The 21,906-nt window shown below is 44.1% G+C and overlaps 1 protein-coding gene across 22 annotated transcripts; it reads right to left on the reverse strand.

Moving 5' to 3' along the window:
- Positions 1–12: 12 nt before the first annotated feature.
- On the reverse strand, positions 13–21,707 carry LOC4577642 (uncharacterized). Of its 22 annotated transcripts, XR_009766488.1 has the most exons (17): positions 21,567–21,702; positions 16,684–16,775; positions 8,796–9,052; positions 8,268–8,483; positions 7,801–8,202; positions 7,539–7,739; positions 7,351–7,461; positions 7,187–7,290; positions 6,908–6,966; positions 6,007–6,143; positions 5,842–5,935; positions 3,495–3,679; positions 3,096–3,429; positions 2,773–3,028; positions 2,551–2,703; positions 2,019–2,392; positions 1,385–1,568 (listed from the first exon to the last, which is right to left on the reverse strand). XR_009766488.1 is itself a non-coding variant. In XM_061661024.1 (16 exons), the coding sequence occupies exons 2-16, from the start codon at positions 16,727–16,729 to the stop codon at positions 1,544–1,546; spliced, it is 2,937 nt and encodes a 978-aa protein (XP_061517008.1). In that variant the 5' UTR covers positions 16,730–16,775; positions 21,567–21,703; the 3' UTR covers positions 13–1,543. The 22 variants fall into 22 exon arrangements, 16 of the variants coding, with proteins under 16 accessions (XP_061517008.1, XP_061517009.1, XP_061517010.1 ...); XM_061661024.1 differs by lacking the exon at positions 2,019–2,392 and having other exon boundaries at positions 13–1,568; positions 6,551–6,966; positions 21,567–21,703; XM_061661025.1 differs by lacking the exon at positions 2,019–2,392 and having other exon boundaries at positions 13–1,568; positions 6,551–6,966; positions 16,684–16,865.
- Between the last annotated feature and the right edge of the window lie 199 nt (positions 21,708–21,906).

Here is a 21,906-nt window from a genome sequence, read left to right on the forward strand (position 1 = left end):
TCATGCACACCATCATTTTAAACAATATTAACGTTTATTCATTGACACTTTCACCTTTAACTGACTTTATTCGGGGTTTTGTTTGTTTGTTAAATTAACGTTTCATTACCTTTCAACACAACGTGATCATCTCACCAATCAGATTCGTAACGGGCATAACAATAGTCATTAGTATAAACGCATTAAAAGCAACATAATCGTACACAATACAAAACATCGCAGTAACAGAAACATCTACAAAAAAACGAAACTGTGTTGTTGTGCTCTGTGACGGGATCTGCGGAAGCGTGTTAACAAAGTGACAAACTAAACGGACCTATCTAACGGTCAATATTTTGATTTAGCTGCATTTGATGCACTTAAAGCCTTGATTCGTTTTATCGTTTGCAAACAAAAAATCGTTCAATCGGTTCCTACTGCACTGTTGTTTGCTGATTGTAATCACGGTTTTTGGTCACACTGTTTACAGATTCGAGAGAGAGAGAGAGGTATTTATTAGCATGGTTTCTGCTTTGTCGAACGAAACGAATAGAAAATTTCAATCTCTACCCTACCATTTCAGATACGCTGTACTGCTGCCCCTAGTGTTAGATATAAATTAATGTGAATTCCACTTATGCTGGCCAGTTTTGTCGGGACCTTCTACCATTCCCTGGCGCCCACGGGTTGTTCTTACATTGTAATGACTAATACGCTCAGATCCTCGCTGTAACCCATTATCCATTAGGCACTGTTTTCCTTCTAAACACATGCTGCTATACTAAATCGAACATAGTTGTACGCGCGTCGTCCCTCACCCTCATCCTGTACTGTACAATGTTAACCTTTTTTTGTTGTTGACTATATTATAGCAAATGTATTCTTTTAACACGAGAGAAACGTTACATAGAGCAGTAGAGGGGTGAAAGGTTTAGAAGAAAGCGTGAGAAAAAGAGAGCTCATGTTTTGAAACACAGTGTGCGAGAAAGACGAATTTGCTGCGCGAGCAAAAGCTTGTTGCGCGGGCACAAACACAGGTGCATTCAAACGGTTCGCAACGCAACAATTCTATCGTTATATTCTGTTATACGTATGCTTTTTGTTTTCGAAAGATCGTTTTCATACAGAGTTCGTCGTAGAAAGCGCTGTAGCGTTCGAGAGGATTGGTTTCTTCTTTTTAATATGTTTTTGAGTTTTAGCCATTTTTACACTTTTTTTTGCAGGAAGTTTTGATTAATGAAATACGTTGTAGCAAAAATAAGCAGCAGCTAAGATTTTCCCATTTTTGTATCCCGTTTTTTTCGTTTGTTTTTGTTTGCGTTGATTCATTTCATTACCCGAATGATACACTTTTGCTTATCCTAACTTGTTGTGTGCTTTTTGATCCTTTTACTTTCTTCTCCGCTTTTGCTTTTCTTTTCCACTTGCCTTGTATAGCTTCTTTAGCCGATCTATTAGTGGTAGTGATAGTAGTTGTTTTCTCTGTATAAATGCTCCTTTGGCAGAGAGTTGTTTGTTGTCCGTTCCCCGGGGAGGGTCTCTTTGGGGGGAAACTGGTGTGTCCTTAGTGTGTCCAGGGCCATCGCAAACTGGAAGGATAAAAATGGATTAGTATTGTTTAAGATGAAAATCGTAGATTCACGTTTAGTGACACTCGCTGACAGAGAGTTTGAAAGCACAAATAGGAGCATACAATTTTGTTATTAGCAATAGTAAGGAGTAAGAATGAAATTAAAAATAGGTAAGCAATTATAAAAAATAAAAAATAAACTTAGAAGAGACAAAAACACACACACAAAAACACAAAACATAAAGAGAAAAAAAGTAAAATAGCACGAATTAAAGTAAAAATAAGTATTTTTGAAGTAAATTCTCAAAAATTAAAAACAAAACTAATCAACACTTCAGAATAGATTACGACACGGGCAATAGTTCACCCAACGGAGAATGGTAAACACAGCCATAGAGCCAATTTTGTGTTAGCACAACGAGCTGAAGCAGCAATAAAAACGGACATTGTATTCTAGGGACACACTTACGAAACGGTTCGCAGATTTGTTGGAAAGTTGCAATGCGGGGGGATGTACGGGAAGGAAGCTTTCTGAAGCAGTTACTCTCTACGACTGTTTTGGCTTATTTTTCATTTAATTCTACTAAAAGAAGCGCGACAAAAAACCTATTTCCTTTTAGAACAAAAAGATGAAGACTATAAGAAGCCAAAATGTTCGATCGATTTCGACACATGTGGGGAAAGAGTGATGCAGAGAGCGACCCGCGAGTAACAAGGTGTGTGGTACACAACAAAACGGCAAGAGCGTACGCAGCAAAGGGGGGAGGAGGGTTCTGTTTTTCGGTTCATCGGTTGTTGGTGTGCCGGCCCCCACACTAATCTCTAAGTACGGGTAGTGAAGACCTTTGGGAAAAGAATGGAAGTGGGATGGTAAAGGGAAGATATTTAAACAAAACAACCTAAATAGTTTGGAGGAAATGGAGAGGCTACGCAGTTTAAACAACAAAAACGGGGAAATCCCATCACCAATGCTCTCGCTATCCCGTTCCTCGCATACTTACAGCTGCATGGACAGTATTTTCGGGTTCGGACAGGCCTGGGGAGCCCGCACGTGGCACGGCTTGTGGCACTGGATCGCACAGTCCCGACACTCGTAGCCCTGCTTGCCCGGGCGCCTCGGTATGCTGCGGTTGCAGACAAAGCACAGGATGCCACTGAAAATAAAGCAGACACAGTTAGTAGTGCTTCTTGCAGTGTGGTGGAGCGCGCTGAACGCCACTAACCCTGGGATGTGTTTCGCAACGAACGTGTGATCGTTGTAGATGTGCAGCTTGGTACCCTTGCGCTTCCAGTTCTTCTGCTTGGTGGCCACCTCGAGCGGCACCAGATAGTGGCGCACCACGTTGTTCTCGGTCGTTTCGAGCAGCAGCGTCGACTCCTCGTGCACGTACGTTCGCCCGCTGCCCGTCGACAGGCCCGAGATGGCGGACGACTCCGAGATGGACGATTTGCGTGACAGGTTGCGGAAAATGTTCGATCCTGGGAGAAAAAATACGCATACATTAATAATCCAAGTGAGGCGCGAGCGCATGCATTGTCAACCAACTTTGATCGATCGATGATCCTCGACTGAGCGTTGACGATGCGCTCCGCACGTTACCTCCGGGCGTGGTCGGGCTGTACTGCGGCACGTCCAGCGATTTCGACTTCTTCGAGGGCGTCAGCTTGTTGCGCAGCGTGCCGAAGATGTTGCGCGGCTTCTTGACGGGTGGCGCCGAGTTGACGCTCACCGGCGCACTGTTGCTCAGGCTGGCCGTCATGGACTGGGAGGTGGCAGAGGTGGAGGAGAGGGCCGGCGATGCCGGTGTGGATTCGGATTTGCCCATGCCGTTGAGAGAGTTCAGCTGACCGGTTGCGGTCGGTTTGAGGAAGGAATTGTTCTGGAAGAGATAAGGATATAAAGATTATGGTTGAATTAAGATGTGCTAGAAGGATCTTTTCCTACCATCCGGTTAGCTTCGGCTGCCTGGAACCGTTGGTTACGTTCTGCCATCGCCTGCGCCTTGTTCGACAGCTGCTTGGACGGTGAGGAAGGTGACATCGGGGAGCTACTCTGCGACCCGTTGACCATCGCCTGGTTAGCTGCGGTCTTGCCCGGACTTCCGGGACCGGGCGTACTCGTGACGGCATCTGGGGGGAAAACAATCGTAATGAGAAATCAAGGATCAGCCTTCGCATGTGAAAAACAATCACAAAACCACACAGTTTTTAAAATCGGTTCGAAAAAAAGAAGAAAGGAAACCATTTCAAGCCTGATGGGACGACCCCGGAGGGACGTTTTCTCTCCAGGAAAAACTGGGAAGACGAGGATCACTCTTGCAAGAGTGGATTGTTGTTTGGGGACAAGAGGTAAATCAAACACATCGAGAACCAATAGCTCGTTTCCAAGAGAGTATTATCGTTTTTTTGGTGAAGGAAGCACATGCAGATGATTCGTCTGTTAAGTTTCGAGCAAGAAATGGAAGTCTTAAAATCGGCTTCAATGATGTCTTTGAAGTGTTGATGATATCGTTAGTCTTCAAAAAAAAACGCACAAAACCATCCCGATTAGTGGCGTAGATTAATTTGGTGGTTGTCGGTGCGCAGCAGGCAAAAATATCTTTACTCACATAGATCTCTCCCTCTCTATCTCTCAGTGCAATTATACATATACTTTTGGAAGTATTTGGTTTGATATATGCACTCAACTTCAACTAGAATTGAAAGGGGTTTTGTACATCGACTGTAAACGCTTTGCAAATAGTGGTGAGGGTCGGGTGTTTGTATTCTTTTGACTGGGTTTCTGTCTACCTATATAATTGCTCTGTCTGTCATCCTTCTCGGCCCCAGGCACTAAGCTGAGTGGCTGAGTAGTAGTGTAGTAGAGAGTGGAGCGGCTTGTGCTGTGCTTTAGTAGCCTAGTAGTAGTAGTAGTAGTAGTAGCAGAGCTGATTGCTTTCCCCGTTGCCAGAATAGACCTACAACTTTCACTTCTTTTGGTGGAGTTTCTTGATTTGGCATGCAAAGAAACTGGATGAACAATTTTCAAAATTTTATCGTAATTCGGCAACAAGATTTCGAAGAGTTTCCATCTTTGAGATAAACAAAGTATCAATAGAACATTAAACCCAGCCATGCCAATAACGAATGATGTTTATTTTTCGTACATTACAAAGATAATTTCAATCGAAAACAGTAGAAAATTAAATAGTAAAATAATAATATAACAGTTTGAAATATAAAACCGGACATTGATTCAACGAGACAATCAAAGAGAGGAGCGAGAAAACGGCTTTGTTATTGGTTCGGAGCAGCGATTCCGCAGCGATCGCTCGGCGAATAAGTCGGAAGCGCATACAGTAGATAGTAGTCGTTAAGGTATTGTTGTTGGTTGTGGTGTGGTTGAGATAAGATTTCGAAAGTGTTTAAGTCTTGTTTTTGTTTATCTTGGGTTGTAATTGAAAATTTTGATTTAGTATTCTGAAACAATAGACAAAGAAGAGAAGAAGAAGAAGAAAAGATAACAAAATAACAGACAAGATCGATCGAGGGATTATGTGAGAAAATATACTTTGTTCACTTAAAAAGGAGGTGGTGGTGGTGGCAGTTTGGCTTTTTTGTATGTTGTTGATTTTGTTGGTGGTTACATTTATTACCCTCTCGGGGGGAGGAAACGGTGATGATTGAAAGCTTTCTATGATACTTTTGAACCCATTTTTGGGATAAATTATTGGGAGAGAGAGAGAGTTATGGAAAAAATATGGAAAGGCCCAAAAGAACGAGATACCAATAACGAGAGAAGGAAAATGTGTAATGAAGAGTGATTCGTGCATGTGATACAACATTTCTTAAACTTTCGCAATATTGATCTACGATCTAACCTAACTTTTTACGTAAAAACAAAACAAAAACACCCAAGTGCACCAAAAGTGAATTTAGTTTGAAACAAAACAAAAACTAATAAGATTTAAATAATCTATGATAAACTAAAAGAAAAAAAAAGAACAACATCAAACAAAAAAGAACAAGATAAACAAACTAACAGTTGCAAAACTAAACTCAACGTAACAAAAGGCAGCTAATCAAAGAAACAAGAGAGGAAAAAAACACACCAAGGTGCAAACAAGAGTTGGTAAAAGTACCGAAAGTATGTTTATAGATGTAAAAAGAATGAAAAATGTGTGTACTTGTGAAAAATTGTATAGAATTTGCAAGTTGCAGTGTTTGGAAATGATCGGTGATGAGAGAGGTGTGGTCCAAATACAGAACATGGAAAGGATGAATGTAAAAAACATAATGGTAGGAAGGTTTACCTCGGGCAAAGTTGGACATTCCGTTCGCGTGGAAGGACTGCTGGTTGTACTGTCTTCGGGCTGCCGGGACCGGTGGTGAATCGATGAAGACAAACTAAACAAGGAACAGTGCAGGGAATTAGTATCTTCGATCGCTTTGGTATGGTTAACCTTTTCAAGTACTACCTCAACCGTTAAGGAACCGGTAATGGTTTCCGTTTCGTAGGGTCGCGGTTGCAATTCCAGGATTTGTGTTGTGGCTGGACCACTGGCCAGTTCGTCGATTCCTACCAGACCCAGTCCAAGGAACTTTTGCCCACCAGCTGTGGGGAGGGAAGAGAACAGAAATTATGAAAAAGGCCACTTATCGTTAGTGATTGTTAGTACTTGGATACAAATCCAAAGGAAATTCGTTAAAAGTTGGATTTCAAATCTAAGCTCTAAATACTGATTAGAAAAGCGGCAAACTGTTACAAAAATGTTTGAAAAGATGATGCAGCTGGATTATTTCCTACAATTAAAATTGTTTCTCTATCGTTAAAAGGTTGATGGTACCTTTGATTTGACGCTAGAGGGAGCTATTAATCTCTGCAACGCACATTCTTAGTACTACAGCACTATCAATTCTTGAATCAATGCAGGCAACAATATCCACCTTCACTACTTACTACTCATACGCTCATTCATGAACAACTACTTCCTTAGCATCTTTTCGTATTATTACACTCACATGCATTACGGGGTTTAGATTGGTTAGTATCGGTACATGCAGGTTCGTCGCCACCGGAGTCGACCGTCGGCGTGGGAGTTGTTTTGGTAGTTAGCGGCTCGACCGGATCGTTCTCCGTGGCGTCACTCGCTTCCGGACATTCGGCAACGGTGGCCAACACACCATCGCTGCCATTGTCCACCGGCGGCAGCTCGGCGCTCGTTTCCGAACGCGTGTTAGTAGTACTGTCGACAACGTCGGGTATGCTGGCGGTGGAGGCCATGTTAACCGCCGCAGAAGGAACCTGCTGAGGATCGTCACTAGTAGCATCATCCCCAGCGGTTCCTTCGCGCAGTTCGCTCGTCGTTTTATCATTACCTACTGCTACAGTATCGTACACCTCGAACAGGAGTTCGGTAGAGTGGTTCGACAGATCACTACGTGGGAGGTTGGAGGGAAGGAGCCGGTCGTTTCGTTTTGGAACCGAAGGAAAGAAGAAAGAAGAAACGTATCGTATACCATACCACATGACCACATAATTCGTACTTTACACTAACATCAATACTGTTGCTATACGCTACAACGTTTGTCTAAACATTGAAACGTCAATTACGGTACGAGGGGTTTTTTGTTTGTACGCTAGAGGGAGCTACTTACAACAGGAAGGTTTCATCCCAGTACGGGCTTTGGCCAAGCTTGGAGGCGGACTGGTGCTTTTGGGCCGGTTCGTCCATCTCGATCACACAGAAAGGTTGTGAGCACTACAATTTAAAGAGAGATCAAGTGAACTCGTGTTCCTTTTGATTGTTCGCAAGATGTACCTTCAACAGTCCTTCTGCCTTCACCACTTTGACTAGTAGTTTCCTTGGGGATGCCGACAGTCCGGTACCGTACGCATCATCCTGATAGCCACGATATCCATCACTGTAACCCTATAACAAAAGGGAAGCCAAACGATCGTTCAACAACTCTGATTGATTCCTTGCACTTAACAAACAATCTGTCTTACACCGTAGCCATAGTCCGAGGTGACTTCCTCCGACTCTTCGCCCATTATTCGCGGACAGGTGGAGTAGATGGAGAAGTCAACTGGGTACACCACATCACGCATCGAACCAATCAGCAGCTCCGTAATGAGATCGATCTGCTTCTTCTCGTCCTGTGCGTTAGCGGTCTTCAGCGGTCCAATGCTGTTCAGATGGATCTTGATCTACAAAACAACGGGTACAATGCATCGAAACGATCTTCAAGGAGATCTTCCTCTATCTTACATCAGGATATCCTTCCAGCTTCATCTCTCCCTTCAGTGCGAAATAGTTCACGATAACGCTGACGCGTGACTTCAGCCGGGCCACCGTCGCCTTGTAGTGGGACACCTCCGTCTTTTGATTGCTCGACTTGAATGCCTTGATCTGCAGCACGGGCGTAGCGTCGACGTCGAACAGCAGCTCGACCTCGTTCGGTTGATCGGTCGGTTCGCACAGTATGCTCGACATGTTGGGGGGCAAACTTTCCGGCAGGACGCGCACCACCTCCACAATCATTTCGTGCTGCTCGACGTGCGTCAGCAGTGCCGTGTTGACGGTGGCCACCCAATCCTGGAGCAGCTTGTTCACCACCACCAGGTCGGAGTACAGCCAGCGGAACAGATGGATTGCCCATTGCGTGATTTGCTGGAACGGGAGACATTGGAGATTAGAATCCAGGTACCGTATTTATCTGTTTCTGGTACACTTACCGGATCAGTGCCATTAATGTTGGAAGGTGGTATCACCGGACGCTTCTTTTGCGCCTCGGGTCCGGGACTCATGCGGGAAATTCGTTTGCGAGCGATCATGGGACCGCTGGCGGCACCCATCGCTCCTCCACCGAAGCCGCCACCACCTCTGGCACCACCACCGCCACCTCCCATGCCACCGCTGCCTCCATTACGAACTTGGGACAGAATGGCCTCCTGAAGGGAGAGGAGATGAAGTTCGTTTTTAGGCTCATGATTTCTGTTTTGGAGTTGTAAGATATGGCAATTTTGGACTAGTGAAGATGAGGAGTTCGGAATAGACATTCTGTTCTGCCATGATCCTGAAGATCTTTGAGATCGCAGGCCTATGTCTAAAGTACCCAATATCCAGAAGATCTTTGTGAAACATAAACCTCTGTTTCAGACTTTTAGGTACTAAGAGATTCCTTGTTTACATGGAAATGTGCTTTATTGGTCCTAAACTAAATCTTCAAAAATTAACGTCCCTGATACCCTTCCCTTTCTTACCTTCTTGCTGAGCACCTCCTTCGGTTCGGAGACGCGTGTCCCAGCAGTCACACCGGCGGACACGAGCGGTGTCGCAGTACCGGCCGGCACGGTGGCAGCAGTACCGACACCGTCAGCCGTCCCACCGGTCGCCGTAGCACCCTTCTTCAGTACGTACTTGTCGTAGATCAGTTTGGTCGCAAACACGAGCGAAATCACTACCACAATCAGCGCGAACAGTAGCATTACGAACGTATCCATCGTGAGGTCACCGGCTCCTTCAAATACACAGATATAGTCGTCAATTTGATCAGCCAAGTCTTCGGCCATAGCAGTTCGGTGCTACGCGGCCACACGACATAACCGGCACGACCAACGGACGGCAGGGCACGCGCACTGGGGACGATGGTGTTTTCGTTTCGTTTCGATAAAAGTGTGATGAGGTGAGGAAAGTTCTGGGATGTAGTTTTTGTTTTGGAGGGATGTGGAAGGATACACAATGCTGGTGAGATTGTAATGTTTAGGACTGTTGAAGTACAATAAGGTTCAGTTTTATTGTTTAGGGTTATTGTTGGAATTATTCACAACATCACACAAGAACACTTTTGGGGGAGCTTTCGATTTGGTACTCGGATGGAGGACACAATGACACACAACATACACGAAAATGCACGGCCTTTAAACACACAAAGGGACGAATGTTTGCATTATCTGGGAGAAATGACAAATAATTACCACGAGAAATGAAAAATTAATGTTCTATAGGATTTATGTACAGTATACAGATCATGCAAAACGATCATTTTTGGGGTGAAACCTTGCATCATACCCCGCTATATCTTACAAGAAGTCAATATTGATATTGACTAAACATCCTAAATCATTTGAATAATTCAATATTCCTTCTTATCCTTCCCCAACTCGTTCGTGAAAATGATCGCTGACAACCTGACGCGATCAACCGGTCGTCCAATGATCTCATCTCTCGCGCGGAAACGTTTAAATTATACACTTTCCACTTCTGCGATTCTCTTGCGTGTCAAGTGGTGGTTGCGAATCGAGCAGGAAATTCAAAACCACAGGCACAACCAGAATCGAAGTTACTATTCTTAACGATGATCGAATTTGCGTTCGATTGAACCGATCACCTTCAGTGGAACTGTGAAAGGGTTAACCAAAATTGCCTCACCCCGTATCACGACGCACACACACACATTTATCAATAGTTCAAGTGGGCCTGGGGTTTGCAATTTGGCAGCCATGCCAGCCATCATGTCTATCAGTCCACCCCTGTCTCCCCGGTCCATCTTTTGACTGACGAGTGTATCGTTGCGATCGTTTACATAACGTTTGTAGGTCTGCAGTGATGTGTTTTATTTGTGAACTTATCGGCTTCTTCTATTAACCGGTCGTACTTATCGGTCGCCGATACAGTTTTGGATAGTCTCATTGATCATAAATCTCCACGAAGAAGGTTTTCTCTATGTGTGTGTGATTTGTCTGCTCGTTAAACAACGGACCAACCGGTACATCGCAAGCTAGCACAGCTGGCACACCGATAACATGAGACAAGCATGTGGCGTACCTTTTCTTTGTTGCATTAACCACTGACTCATAAAGTCGACGGATTACCACGATAATTGCGCGGAACGCATTACGCTGTTCGGACGCATTGGACGAATGACGTTTATCGCTGCGGTTCCGTGGTATCGAACCGCCGGGTAGGATTAGGGAGTGACAAATGCGTCGACCAAAATGTGCATCAAGCAGGCATTTTGAACGATAAGCACAATTGGTGAAGGTTGATCGTAAATGAACGGGAGAGATTAAATTAATGTTTTAACAAACGGAACACATATAGGGTTTTTACAGGAAATTGATGTTGTCCAAAGAGAAATTGAACATAATTCTTGCTTAATATGAATCTATTGCAGAATAATCTTGTAACCTTAACCCTAATGCTTGAGATGTAACGAACTTGGAGGTCCTTATTATACAGGTATTTTGGATTTATTTTTACCAAATTTTACCATATTCGAATTGAACCATATTCGGCCTTACAGGAGCGTATCCCAATCCAAGATCAAGTATCTATGTGTTAAGTCGAATTTTGTAAGGTACATTAAAAAGACGCTTTGGAGATTTATTGTCAGTTCAGGCATCTGCAATGGATTTCATAACATTTAACACTTCAAAGAGCGCCTTCAAGTCTGGTCGATGTATCTGCACCATACATCATCAATCACTGGTTGTCTCGTGTCATTCCACAGGTGACACACACACACACGGTACAAACCACCAAGAGCCGGTGTGCAAATCAGCTCCAACAACATCATCAGTCACTGGAAGAATGCTTACTCAAATGATGCCACTCAATGGTCAATTAAGTAAATCACCAACCTTTGCCCTACAACCTGTCCGTCGATTGTTCGACCAAACGCTTCCCTTTTTCGCGTAACAACTCTGCAGTGTAATATCATCATCAGAGCGAGAGAGAACTACCAAAGACATTTTTTTTGCATTTATCACAACCCAAAAGAAGAATAGAACATTACGCATGCCTTCACCGTGCGAAATCCGTGCTGCAGCATGACATCAGCGCGCATTCTCCAGAGAGAAGGGGGTTTAACATTCACCACCGTTGGGCGCTCGCATGGGCAGTCAGCTGGCAATGTCGCATGTGCCGTGTGGTATGGCCGTCAGAGAAGCAAAGGGAAGGGACGGGTTTTATGTACACCCAACAGCAGTGCCTTTCTTCGTCGCATTGATTTGGCAAAGGGAGGAGGGAGGGATGGTTGTTGAACCGCAGGGACAACTTCTTCGAGCCATGGAGTGCCATTGCGAGATGACGTGACGAGGTTGCCGAGACATTTTGGTATCGGTTTTATCGATGGAGTTAGAGGAGGAAGGGCGAAAAAAGCCGAAGCAGAAGAAGAATGCCAAATAAAACTGTCACAAACAGTGGTACCGGCACGACACAGACCAAAAGCCTCGGGGTGAGGTAATCCCACCAACCAACAAAACCAAACCGGTCACCATCGTGAGGCCCGAGCGCGAACTAAATTCAGCTGTAAACTAGCCACAGATAGTTAAGGTGGTAGGGAAGGCTTTAAACGGCTTTAAACAGCCAAAACTGAAACTTGAAGAACCTTGAAAGGTTCATTTTTCATGCGCTTAAGCTTTTACCCTTTTTTGGGAAGGGGGTTTGTCTAGTTTGCGGCATTTTGTGAGTTATTTTGCCGCGTTGAGACGATTGGCAAGTTACTGCGGGCTAGAGCGTCATTGACCGAGCCGTTTTTGGGAAGTGATGCGATGCATATTTGCATATAAGGCGATGGTCGGGCCACATTGCATGTTTAGTGTGCATTAAGGGAAAGGTAGACTAATGGTCTAGATTTTGCTGGACTGCAGGAATGCATCGTCTAGACCAGGGGTTGGCAAGTACACAAAGAAAGAAAGGGTTAAATACATTCCTATACTTTCAGTTTCAATACTTAATAATGCACGAAACTCTTCACACAAGCAACAATTTAAATTTTACAATTTAAACAGTAATTTATGTATAGTATGTCCTTTGAATCAATGCTCCTTGCCGACCACTGGCTAAGGGAAAGTGCTCTCACAAACTCTGCTTTATTTACGATTGTTTTTCTACGCTTTATTATAATTAAATGAGCTCATTTGAAAGACTAATTGGCTCTGCTTCATTTGAATTATGATCGCTTCTGTCAGGTCATCGCTAATAAGTAGAATCCGGCACGAAGGACCAAAAAACGAAAGCTCATAAAACACAAACAAACAAGCACAATTCGTCCTTGTGTGATTGTTTTTAATTATTGTAATTAAATATAAACAATCCAATTTTATAAATTGCATTTAAATTCTAAATCAGACGCATGAGCAAATTGTAATGAAACATCTAATTATTTAAGTAATTAAAAAAATAGCAAGACCTTTTTGCTGTCACTACGATGATGCATTGAAAACGTTTCGCTTTCTCCTTGATAAGCGGCACTATCAACAGGTGTTGGGGCAAATCTATTTGCCGCCTAATCCAGCTGTATTTGCGAATCGTGATAGCTTGTTAAAAGCTGGCACCACAAACAGAGGAACACTCCCCCGGGACTCGGGCACTAAAACGAACGAACTTTGCACTTCCTTCGAGAGCATTTTATCTGGCAAACTGTTTGCCTTTTTAGCAACAATGTTACCACCTCCAGTTAAACGGCACTGTCAACACCCATCTGTTTCCTATTTCACTTATAACTGTTTATCGATTCTATTAGGCGGTACACTCAAAAAGCTTGCACAAGATAACACACAAAAGGGAGCGAAACACGATTGTGCAATGGAAGACGAACCAGAACCACCACCACGAACACACACAATATCGCACAGAAGGTCAGTTTAACGTTGAGATTCTTTTAGAACACATCATCTTTAGCTTCTTTCCATGTACCCAAAAATCACACCCCAAGCAGAACCAGCCGGAACCCTGCGATCGCGTAATTGTTTGCATAAAAACGGACGGACAGGCTTGCGTCACACGGTTCTCGTCGCATTCTCCCTGCTTTCCGGTTCAGGTTGGGACCAGCAAAAAAAAAAAAAGAAGCATCAAACGTCAATTAGTGATCCACTGTGTTTACACACCATTACACTCTTCTGCACCGGCAACTGTGGCCATCCTTCAGATGGCGCACCGTCATAGAAGATGTGGAATCGATCACAAAAATCACTGCTACAGGCACACACACAGACACACACGCCCGGGAGGACGTGTAAAAAGAGGGTTCGGGGTCGTGGCAAAATGTAAACATGGACCGATGATGTGCCGATAAACCGACGGACACAACGGAACACACACACGAACACACGAGGAGGACCTTCGCAAGATTGGGGCCACTATTAATAACGCACCCCTGCCCGATGACGGCGACTCTTCTGGCCGCGTGTGTGAGAGGAGAGGATATTGTTTTCCGTTAAAGGTTAATTTCACAGATACCTTGAGATCTCTCCCTCTGTGGTGAGCTCTACTCGGCTCAAATCTAACAAGAACTGCGAACCAATGTGTGTGTGTGTGTGTGTGTGTGTGTGTGTGTGTGTGTGTGTGTGTGTGTGTGTGTGTGTGTGTGTGTGTTAGCGCAGTGATGACATCAGATTACAAATCCAGCTTCTCTGCCGCGTCAAGAAACATCTGCCAACTCCATCAACCTGGTAATCGGTGGAAGACTCGTGCCGAAATGCACGATCGATTGGCATTTTTTGTTCGTTCCCACTCGTTCTAAAAGCCGAACTATGTTGTCCGAATCGTGTGTTGTTGTATACTGAACCTCTCGCCAAACGCTACTGATAAGTGGAGCGCCACGCGGTATTGCCATTATCAACGGCGAACACCCGGCGACGGGCGAAGACAAACACACCCGGATGTTAATTAAAAGCTGCTGTGAGGAAGCCAACAAATAGTGAAACCGCCATTTTAAAGAACCACTAGTAAAATGTGCTTTTTTTCCTCTCTTCCATACATTATGGTCATTATGGGTTCCAGAGGTTGGTAATTAATTACCACTGATTAGCCGCAGCTAAGCCCTACTGATTCGGTCGATCACCCAAAAAATCCCCCCGTTGATGAGACGCCGCAGTAGGCTATCAATTAGACAAACCTTACTGAAGCAGAACAACCCTGCAAAAGGGGAAGGAAGCCGACAGTAGCCCATAGTAACGATTGATCGAAAATGTAACCGACCGTGGAGACATTGACATTGGAAGGGTGTGCGAAGAGCTAATGAGAGGACAAACCTTCCACATGCTCTCGCTCTCTCTCTCTCTCTCTTTCTCTCTCTGTTATGGTTCGCTGGTTTCGGCTTTTTTGTTTGTTATTTTTTATCTATCAAATCTCTTCGATAAAAAAAAATCAAACAGTTCCGATGAAACGATTTATCGTTCGATTTGTCGGCAAACAATCACCGAAAACAAACCCGTTACCGATGTTATGTCATATTTGGCCGTGAAGTGCTTTTGGTTCAACACAAAAAAAACTAAACCACAAACGCCGATAAAGTTGTTGACAAAGGTCGTAAACGGAGTGGATAATAAGGCCTAATGATCCGTGGCTTTAACAACCTTAAACATGGAACTAGACAGGATTATATCATTTAATTGTTTTTGAATTGATGATTATATTTTTAATATTTAAAAAAAAGTAAAAATACTTCAGACACTTGAGGAAAAATAAAAACAATCAAATTATTTTGTAAAATCAAGTAACAAACAAACATGATACAACTAAGGTACAAAACTTCAAAAAGATAGTGAAACATAACATTGAGAAATAGAAGCAGCACACACGCAACGCAGAAAAAAAAACCTTGGCAAAACAAATCTGTCAAATCATTTGATTGTAGCTCATTACGGGCTAGATGAGGATAGACAGCATCGTACACACTATTGTCATACTGACGTCAACGCAAACCCCCTTTGACAGGGCATGTGTACTTATTGTAATTGCTCAGTAAATTCGATACTTAACCGGTCACTAGCGACCTGGGATAAGACGCCATCTTCATCACACGCGCACCCGGTTCATGCAAACACCACACGCAATGATGCATGGCGCAATTGAGCCAAGATGAGTTAATCTTGCCTCTAAACGGCGCTACAAGCCGTACGGAAACCGATACCCGGCGGACGCACCCTTTCATTTAAAATCGGTGCTTAGTTATTACTTCTTTTTTTTGCAAAAATCATTATTTCCCCTTCGTTAAAGCACGCGCAACTTCGTCCGGATCGATCGACGCGCAATGATCACTTTCGGGTGGATCGGGCTACCGCGCTGATGACTACAACCCTGGAAGCATGTTTGTGATCGAATGCATGCATCGGGCCGGTCCCCGTCTCTAGTGAAGCGAATAATAACGAACCACTGGGAGGGAGGGTGAAACCATTCCGGTTGGTTTGGTTGGTGATGATTAATTTTTTAAAAGCGCACCCATCCACCACCCCCCTCTTTTGGATCGATAAGCGTGTAGTGTAGAGAAAAGGGCACACTGTACGTGTGGCTGACCGTGTGCGTGTGCAGACGTTCCGTAAAATGCATTCCAAATGATTTACAAGCTGTAAACTAGGTTCGATTATTTGCTTTCGTGTGCAACCGCAAGTGCCGGCTCGGAATGGGTCGGTCTGTTGCATTTCCGTTTGTACTTTCTGCACGATATTTGAAGAGGTTTGATGTTTCTTTTTTTCTAGTTCATTAGAGAGACAGAACTGTTTAAAAGTTGTACGTTAGCATGACGTTTCCTTGCGCCGAATGAATCTTGAATTCTGGTCATCTAGCTCAATTGACTGGGATCATGATTTCAATATCATTCAACCAAATTTAAAGCTCTTAAACATGAAGCAAAATGTAAAATTCGAAGGTCGAATAGCATTCTAAACTTCTAAAACGTATTTGGAAGTTCTACGCTGTTGCTTCCACGCGATCACCTCGCGATCGTGCCCTATTGCCTGAACGCACCTGTGTTTTAATGACAACCCTCCTCGTGCTATACACACACAGACACGCACTTACCTACACAAACACACAAAGAGTTCGTTTGTAAACATGAATCGACAAATAAACAAATTACAACACAGACGTTACACAGTAACGTTGACGCAGGCAGTCAATGTGTGTTACAAACTTACACGTTGCAAACGACAACCGATCGTGGGTCGTGAGGGCTTCCTCCAGCAAGTTGAGGTGAGCACAAAGCACGTAATACACAAACACGCAACAAAAAAGAATCCAGTACAAAGGTTAAACATCTTGGTGAACACATGAAACACTGGTCGTAAGCACAGGAAAACGGTACTTATTTCTACTGTAGCAAACAAACCTAGAACATGAGTTACAAGAGTAGAACTTTATATTCACCTCGTTTCTTCATCGTTGCGGTAAGACTTTTCAGCATCGGTAGCATTTGTTTCGTCGGAGTGTTTCGTTTCGTTTCGTTTTTCCCGGGTATTCTGAGGAAGAAGTATATGGTTTGGAATTGCAATCGATTCGTTTGGCGGGCATGTACTCAACCACCAAAACCAAAACGGAAGGCGGGTATGCTGTAAAAACGTAAACAAATAATTCCACAATGAATGTGGTTTGTTGGCTGGTGGCCTAATTTCCCTAAATTCCGCTCCCAATTCCACTCCAGTTCGTTGGCGGCGCATTCGTCTGCTGTCAATGTTGATGTGGTGCCATTCCCAGTGCCTTCCCCACAAATAGACACAAACACCCCACGACCCTGTCTGCCCAGTGGCGAGAGAAAATCGTCTGACCGGAGATCATCCTCACACACAGCCAAGCGGAAAAATGGCATTGAAAAATTACATACACATCTCTCAATGTTTCCACCGGCCATTTGATGCGTTTGATGCTATTTTTCACTTGCGAAGAGACGACCTACGAGACGAACGCAACGAACACAAACTCGCAACCGCATCGCTTTTCATCTTTTTCAAATCCCCGGCCCCGACTGGCTGACTGGTGGTCAGTCTGGCAAACGGACTGATCTGATCTGGTGGAAAACCTCCCAACAGAGGATTTTGCTATTTTTAAGTCACCACTACCTTCCTTCACACCAGTTCACACGACCAGTGGTTGTGTGTGTGCGCCCGCAAAAAAAAACCCCGAAATACTTGTTGGATGAGGAATTCGACTCTGAGACTCTGAGCTCCAATATCGCGCCCCGTCAGGTCGCTGATGCTATCCTAGAAGCTGTTATTTCTTCTCTTATATTGATGATCTATTTCAGGCTTTGTTTTAGTGCTAGAAGTAAGGGCTCTTCCCCACAATTCCAACTAATTACTTAATTAGAAAAACGGGGGGTGATTGTTGCGTGTCACGTGTTGCCTTCTTTTGCTACGCAAACACGACAGTAAAGAGGCGCCCTTTTTTCACAGCACACAATAAATTCTAATAAATGGAGAAGATTATTTGTCCACCGGAAGGTGACACCTGGAATAGGTCACATCAGCCATCCGCCCCGTTTGGCCGTTTGACACGTGATCCTGCTTTTCCCTGTACGACACTCACTACTAAAGGGTATGTATGTGTGTCTATGGGTTTGTTTGTTTGGGTGTGTGTATGTGTGCGGATATAAACCGGGGCCACTATTTCCTGTGACCCAGTTTCTCCGCAGTACGGTACCGGGGAGCATATTTTATGTCATTTTGCTTCTCTCTTCACACACACACGCGCGCTAACGCTTCCTTTTTTTGCTCCAAACGCTAGCGTTACTGCAGAGACGAGGCGCGTTTCGATTGATTTTTAGTCGTGTGTTACAGTAAATGCTAAAGGCTTGGGGTGGAATTTATGAGTAAATTCGCTTGAACTCGAGTCCCTCCGTCCCCCCCGTAACAGCCAAGTCAAGAGAACTGTGTGCTATAATTGCATTATTATCTCATCCGCTGATTTCATCATTTTCTAATCATCTATTCCCTATCTGCGAGGCGTGCGAGCGAAGAAGAGCCTGGGCTTTGAGCGGCTTGATGCATTATAAGTTTTCTCACCCTTCCCCCTTCTACTTGTGGGCACACGCTGCATAAGAGCTGATGCATCTTTCTTCCCCAATACCACACACCCAGACGTGTGTTATTGTGAGCGTAATCGCTTCACTTGTCGTGCGGTTTGGTTTTGTCTTATATAAAGCAATATTTTGTGCCGACGGAGAAACAAAGAAAATAAATGGGAAATTATCTTTAAATTGGAATTAATTTGATTACAGCCAAATTGAACCATTTTGTGCGGATTAAAAATAGATAAACAATATAATTAATCCCAATTTAACTCATCTAATCAAGGGAAGGGACTTACAAAGATTTGGGTGAAATCATACAATTTCCTTCCCTGTGCAGCCGGAAAGACGCACCGGAATGGATCGTTTTACCCCATCAAAGACAAAAACAACCCCCTTTACTACACCCAAAAAGTGTGGAAAGCATTACTGGTGGTGTGGGTGTTTGTGTGTCTGTGGGTGTTTTGCAATTTACGTAGTCCCACCACAGATACACGTTCATACATTTCTTCCCTTTACAACCACCTTCCCAAGTTGGTGTGAGATGGTTTCACAGCAGCAAAAAAAGCAAAAAAGGTAGGAAGTAACACAACGCTCCCTTCACGCAGCATGAGCTTTACCCTCCGTCCGAGGTCTCCCGGGAATAGCATACACACACAGACACTCGCTTTTGCACGCCCAACCGACAAAAGGTTGGCTTCGCTTCGTTGCACTCTGGGGCACACACCGTCTCCTCACCACCGGTAAATCGTGCGTCTCTTCCTCTCCTTGGGTGGAAGATTCTGACCCCACTGACTGAGGATGGTGATGCCCTAATTCTTGTTTATGTGAGCGTCTTTTTCGCCACAAACGCTTTATCTCAAGCGACCGGTGCGAAAAGCGTGTCTTGCCCGTGCACGAAACCGATTCATTTCGCAAATTGATTGCGATGAGGAGTTTTATAATAATAGCTGTAAACTAGTAAACTACTACTAAGAAGAAAAACTGGCGGTTGTGTTTTTGCTATAGACTAATTACTCCAATATACTCTCCTTGGCTTTAGTGTTAATTCTTTGCACGTCTCAAGAATCTATCTAATGCAAAGAAAACACATTCATCTCATTCTCAATCCCGGTTAAAAATTTCGCACACTCTGCGTGAAAATGTGCTGTGACTTAACGACCGTGTCACGTCCACATACACATCCAGAAGGAAGAGGAAGAAGCAAAAACAGGCAAAAAGAACATGCAATCCCCATCTTTACACTCTGCATCACATCAGAATACCTTTATCTCTCTCTCTTTCGTTTGGCGGTTTGGTAGTGAGGAAAATATTTTTAAAATGCTCCTCCTGAACCATCGCCGTTGGCTATACTACCTACTAGCTGGCCTAGTGTTAGTGGCGGTAGCCACAGTAATGATGGTGGAAAAAACTGCAAAACGAGACACATGTGTTTGTTTTAATGTTTTCGGTGTTATGTGAGACCAACGCCACAGAAGATGCTCCCTAATATGAATATGAATATTTAACCATAGCTAGCGATGTTGAAGTTTGTTTCGTAAGACTTTCTTGGAAAGTGCTTAGAATGGCCCAGTGGAGTTTCCTCATAATAATGAGCCCATTTTTTCGCACAGTTTCGCTTGAAAATCTGAGAACGAGGAAAAGTCAATGTCAATGTTGTGATACGTCCTAACAATCCAAAGACTTATATGAAGTATTAGGACAACTTGAGCTCCAATCCAACAATATCCTAACCAGTAAGTTGGAGATCAATAATTTAGTCCTTAAGCACAGCGATTTTTATAATATTTAGGAAAAGTCCTACCCAATAATCCAATATCTAACATTAAATGTCCTATTCTATGTAAAAGTTTGAGGAATAAGAGTGAATTGTTGTGTTATAATCCATGATGTAAACACAACATGTGGAAGAGCTCACAATAGATACAAATCATCATGAATTGTAAGAAAATCCTCATCGGAAGTAAACTAACCGACACTTTGCGCTTGCAAACCACTAAACTAATTGACAGCTGTCAGAACGCACGCATGATTGTGCTTCCTTGTTAGTCGCTCCATAGCAAGTCAACGGAGGACAATGTAAACAGCAAACTCCCCCTCCCCGTTATCGCCATAGTTGTATCAAGTCCCCGACTTGCGGATCCATATTAGGCAGTAAAAGAAAATCAGCTGTTTCATCCGGATTGTACGTCGCGGCATGAAGACCTTCCGCAACACCGAGTACGCTAACCGGTAGTGACCGTCGGCTTCAACACTTCAACATGCATGCTCCGCTCCGGTAACGTGTTCTGTAAAACGCACCCCCCCCACTTCCGCTCTCCCTAATCACATTCTTCTTCTTCCGTCGGTGACCCATCGTTGTCGCTCGGTTTCGCGCATTCAACCACACCATCCGTCCGGGGGCTTTGGGTCGGTCCGCGCCACAGCCGCCCAAGGTACACTAAAATACACGCGCGGAGGTCCACACCAGTGTGCGGGTTGGTTGTTTCGTTTTTTTTTTTTAGCAGCGCGCTTTGACACGTTTTTATTTTTACACACTTTGCTCGCGCCACACCAAACCAACCCCCGCGCGCAATCGGCACACCCCCTCCCCGCACGTACTGAATTTGGCACGAAGAAAGCGAAAAAGCACGGCGCACAGCACACCTCGACAAACGCTATTACGGATACGCGCGCAACGGTCTTTTTTGTAGTGGCAGCAGCAGCAGGCCGCGATTTTTCGTGTATATTTTTTTTTTTGTTGGCTCGTAGTGTATGTGTGTGTGTGTCTGACGAGCTTTGCCGTCTCATCCAAGTACCCAAAATCGCCGAAAATGATCCAAGCTCAAGGGTGAGAAAATTATGCATTTTCACCCTCCCATCCTCACTCCCTTGTTGCCCACTGTTGTGTTGCTGCTTCATCTTCACAGCACTGTGTTGTTGTTGTTTTTTTTAAATGGCACATTCACAAGCAACCCTTCTTGCCGCACGTTCTTCGAAGCTGCGGGACACGAAGCATATCTGCTTTTGATCAACGAATTTTCCTTCTATAATTTCAACCACATTTTTCCACACAGACACACCGCAGATACACACACAGGCACACACATATTTGCAGCACGTTCTATTTTGCTCGTGGTGCTACGTGATGCTTCTACACTTCGTCCCGACACTTTCGTTCTGTTCTCATACATATGCAGCAGAAAAAGGGGGTTGTTTTGGAATAGAGCTATAGCTATCTCCGTGCACACTTTCGTTAATTACCTACCCACGGGGGGAAGGGAAAATGGTATCAATAAAACCAAAGAAAATAAAACTCGAAGCGGTACACTACGGCCGCGCGTGTAGCCGCAACCGGCCAGTTCAACGTCGCGAACGATTCAAACGGCTCGGTCGGTGCCGTACCGAGCTGCTGCTGCCGGTGATGGTGGTCGTCATTCACGGGAGGTTCACTGTGAGGTTCATTTTGAGCGTTCATTTAACAGTGGGTATGTGGACATGAGGATGGTGGGAAAATTTGTGTAAAATTCTTATTTTTTTATGGAATAAGGACATTTCAACTTCAAAATTGAAAGAAATTTTTAAGGAATTTACAATGTTTCTCGGGT

Source organism: Anopheles gambiae, chromosome 3 (genome assembly GCF_943734735.2).
Source record: "Anopheles gambiae chromosome 3, idAnoGambNW_F1_1, whole genome shotgun sequence".
Lineage (NCBI taxonomy): Eukaryota > Metazoa > Arthropoda > Insecta > Diptera > Culicidae > Anopheles > Anopheles gambiae.

Excerpts from the sequence above, each read along its gene's own strand:
- LOC4577642 (XM_061661022.1), bottom strand. The coding sequence starts at position 9,104 with ATGGCCGAAGACTTGGCTGATCAAATTGACGACTATATCTGTGTATTT. Across the intron at positions 5,936-6,006 it reads CCGGTTCCTTAACGGTTGAG|TTTGTCTTCATCGATTCACC; the intron begins GTAGTACTTGAA and ends TTCCTTGTTTAG. Across the intron at positions 3,680-5,841 it reads AATGTCCAACTTTGCCCGAG|ATGCCGTCACGAGTACGCCC; the intron begins GTAAACCTTCCT and ends TTTTCCCCCCAG.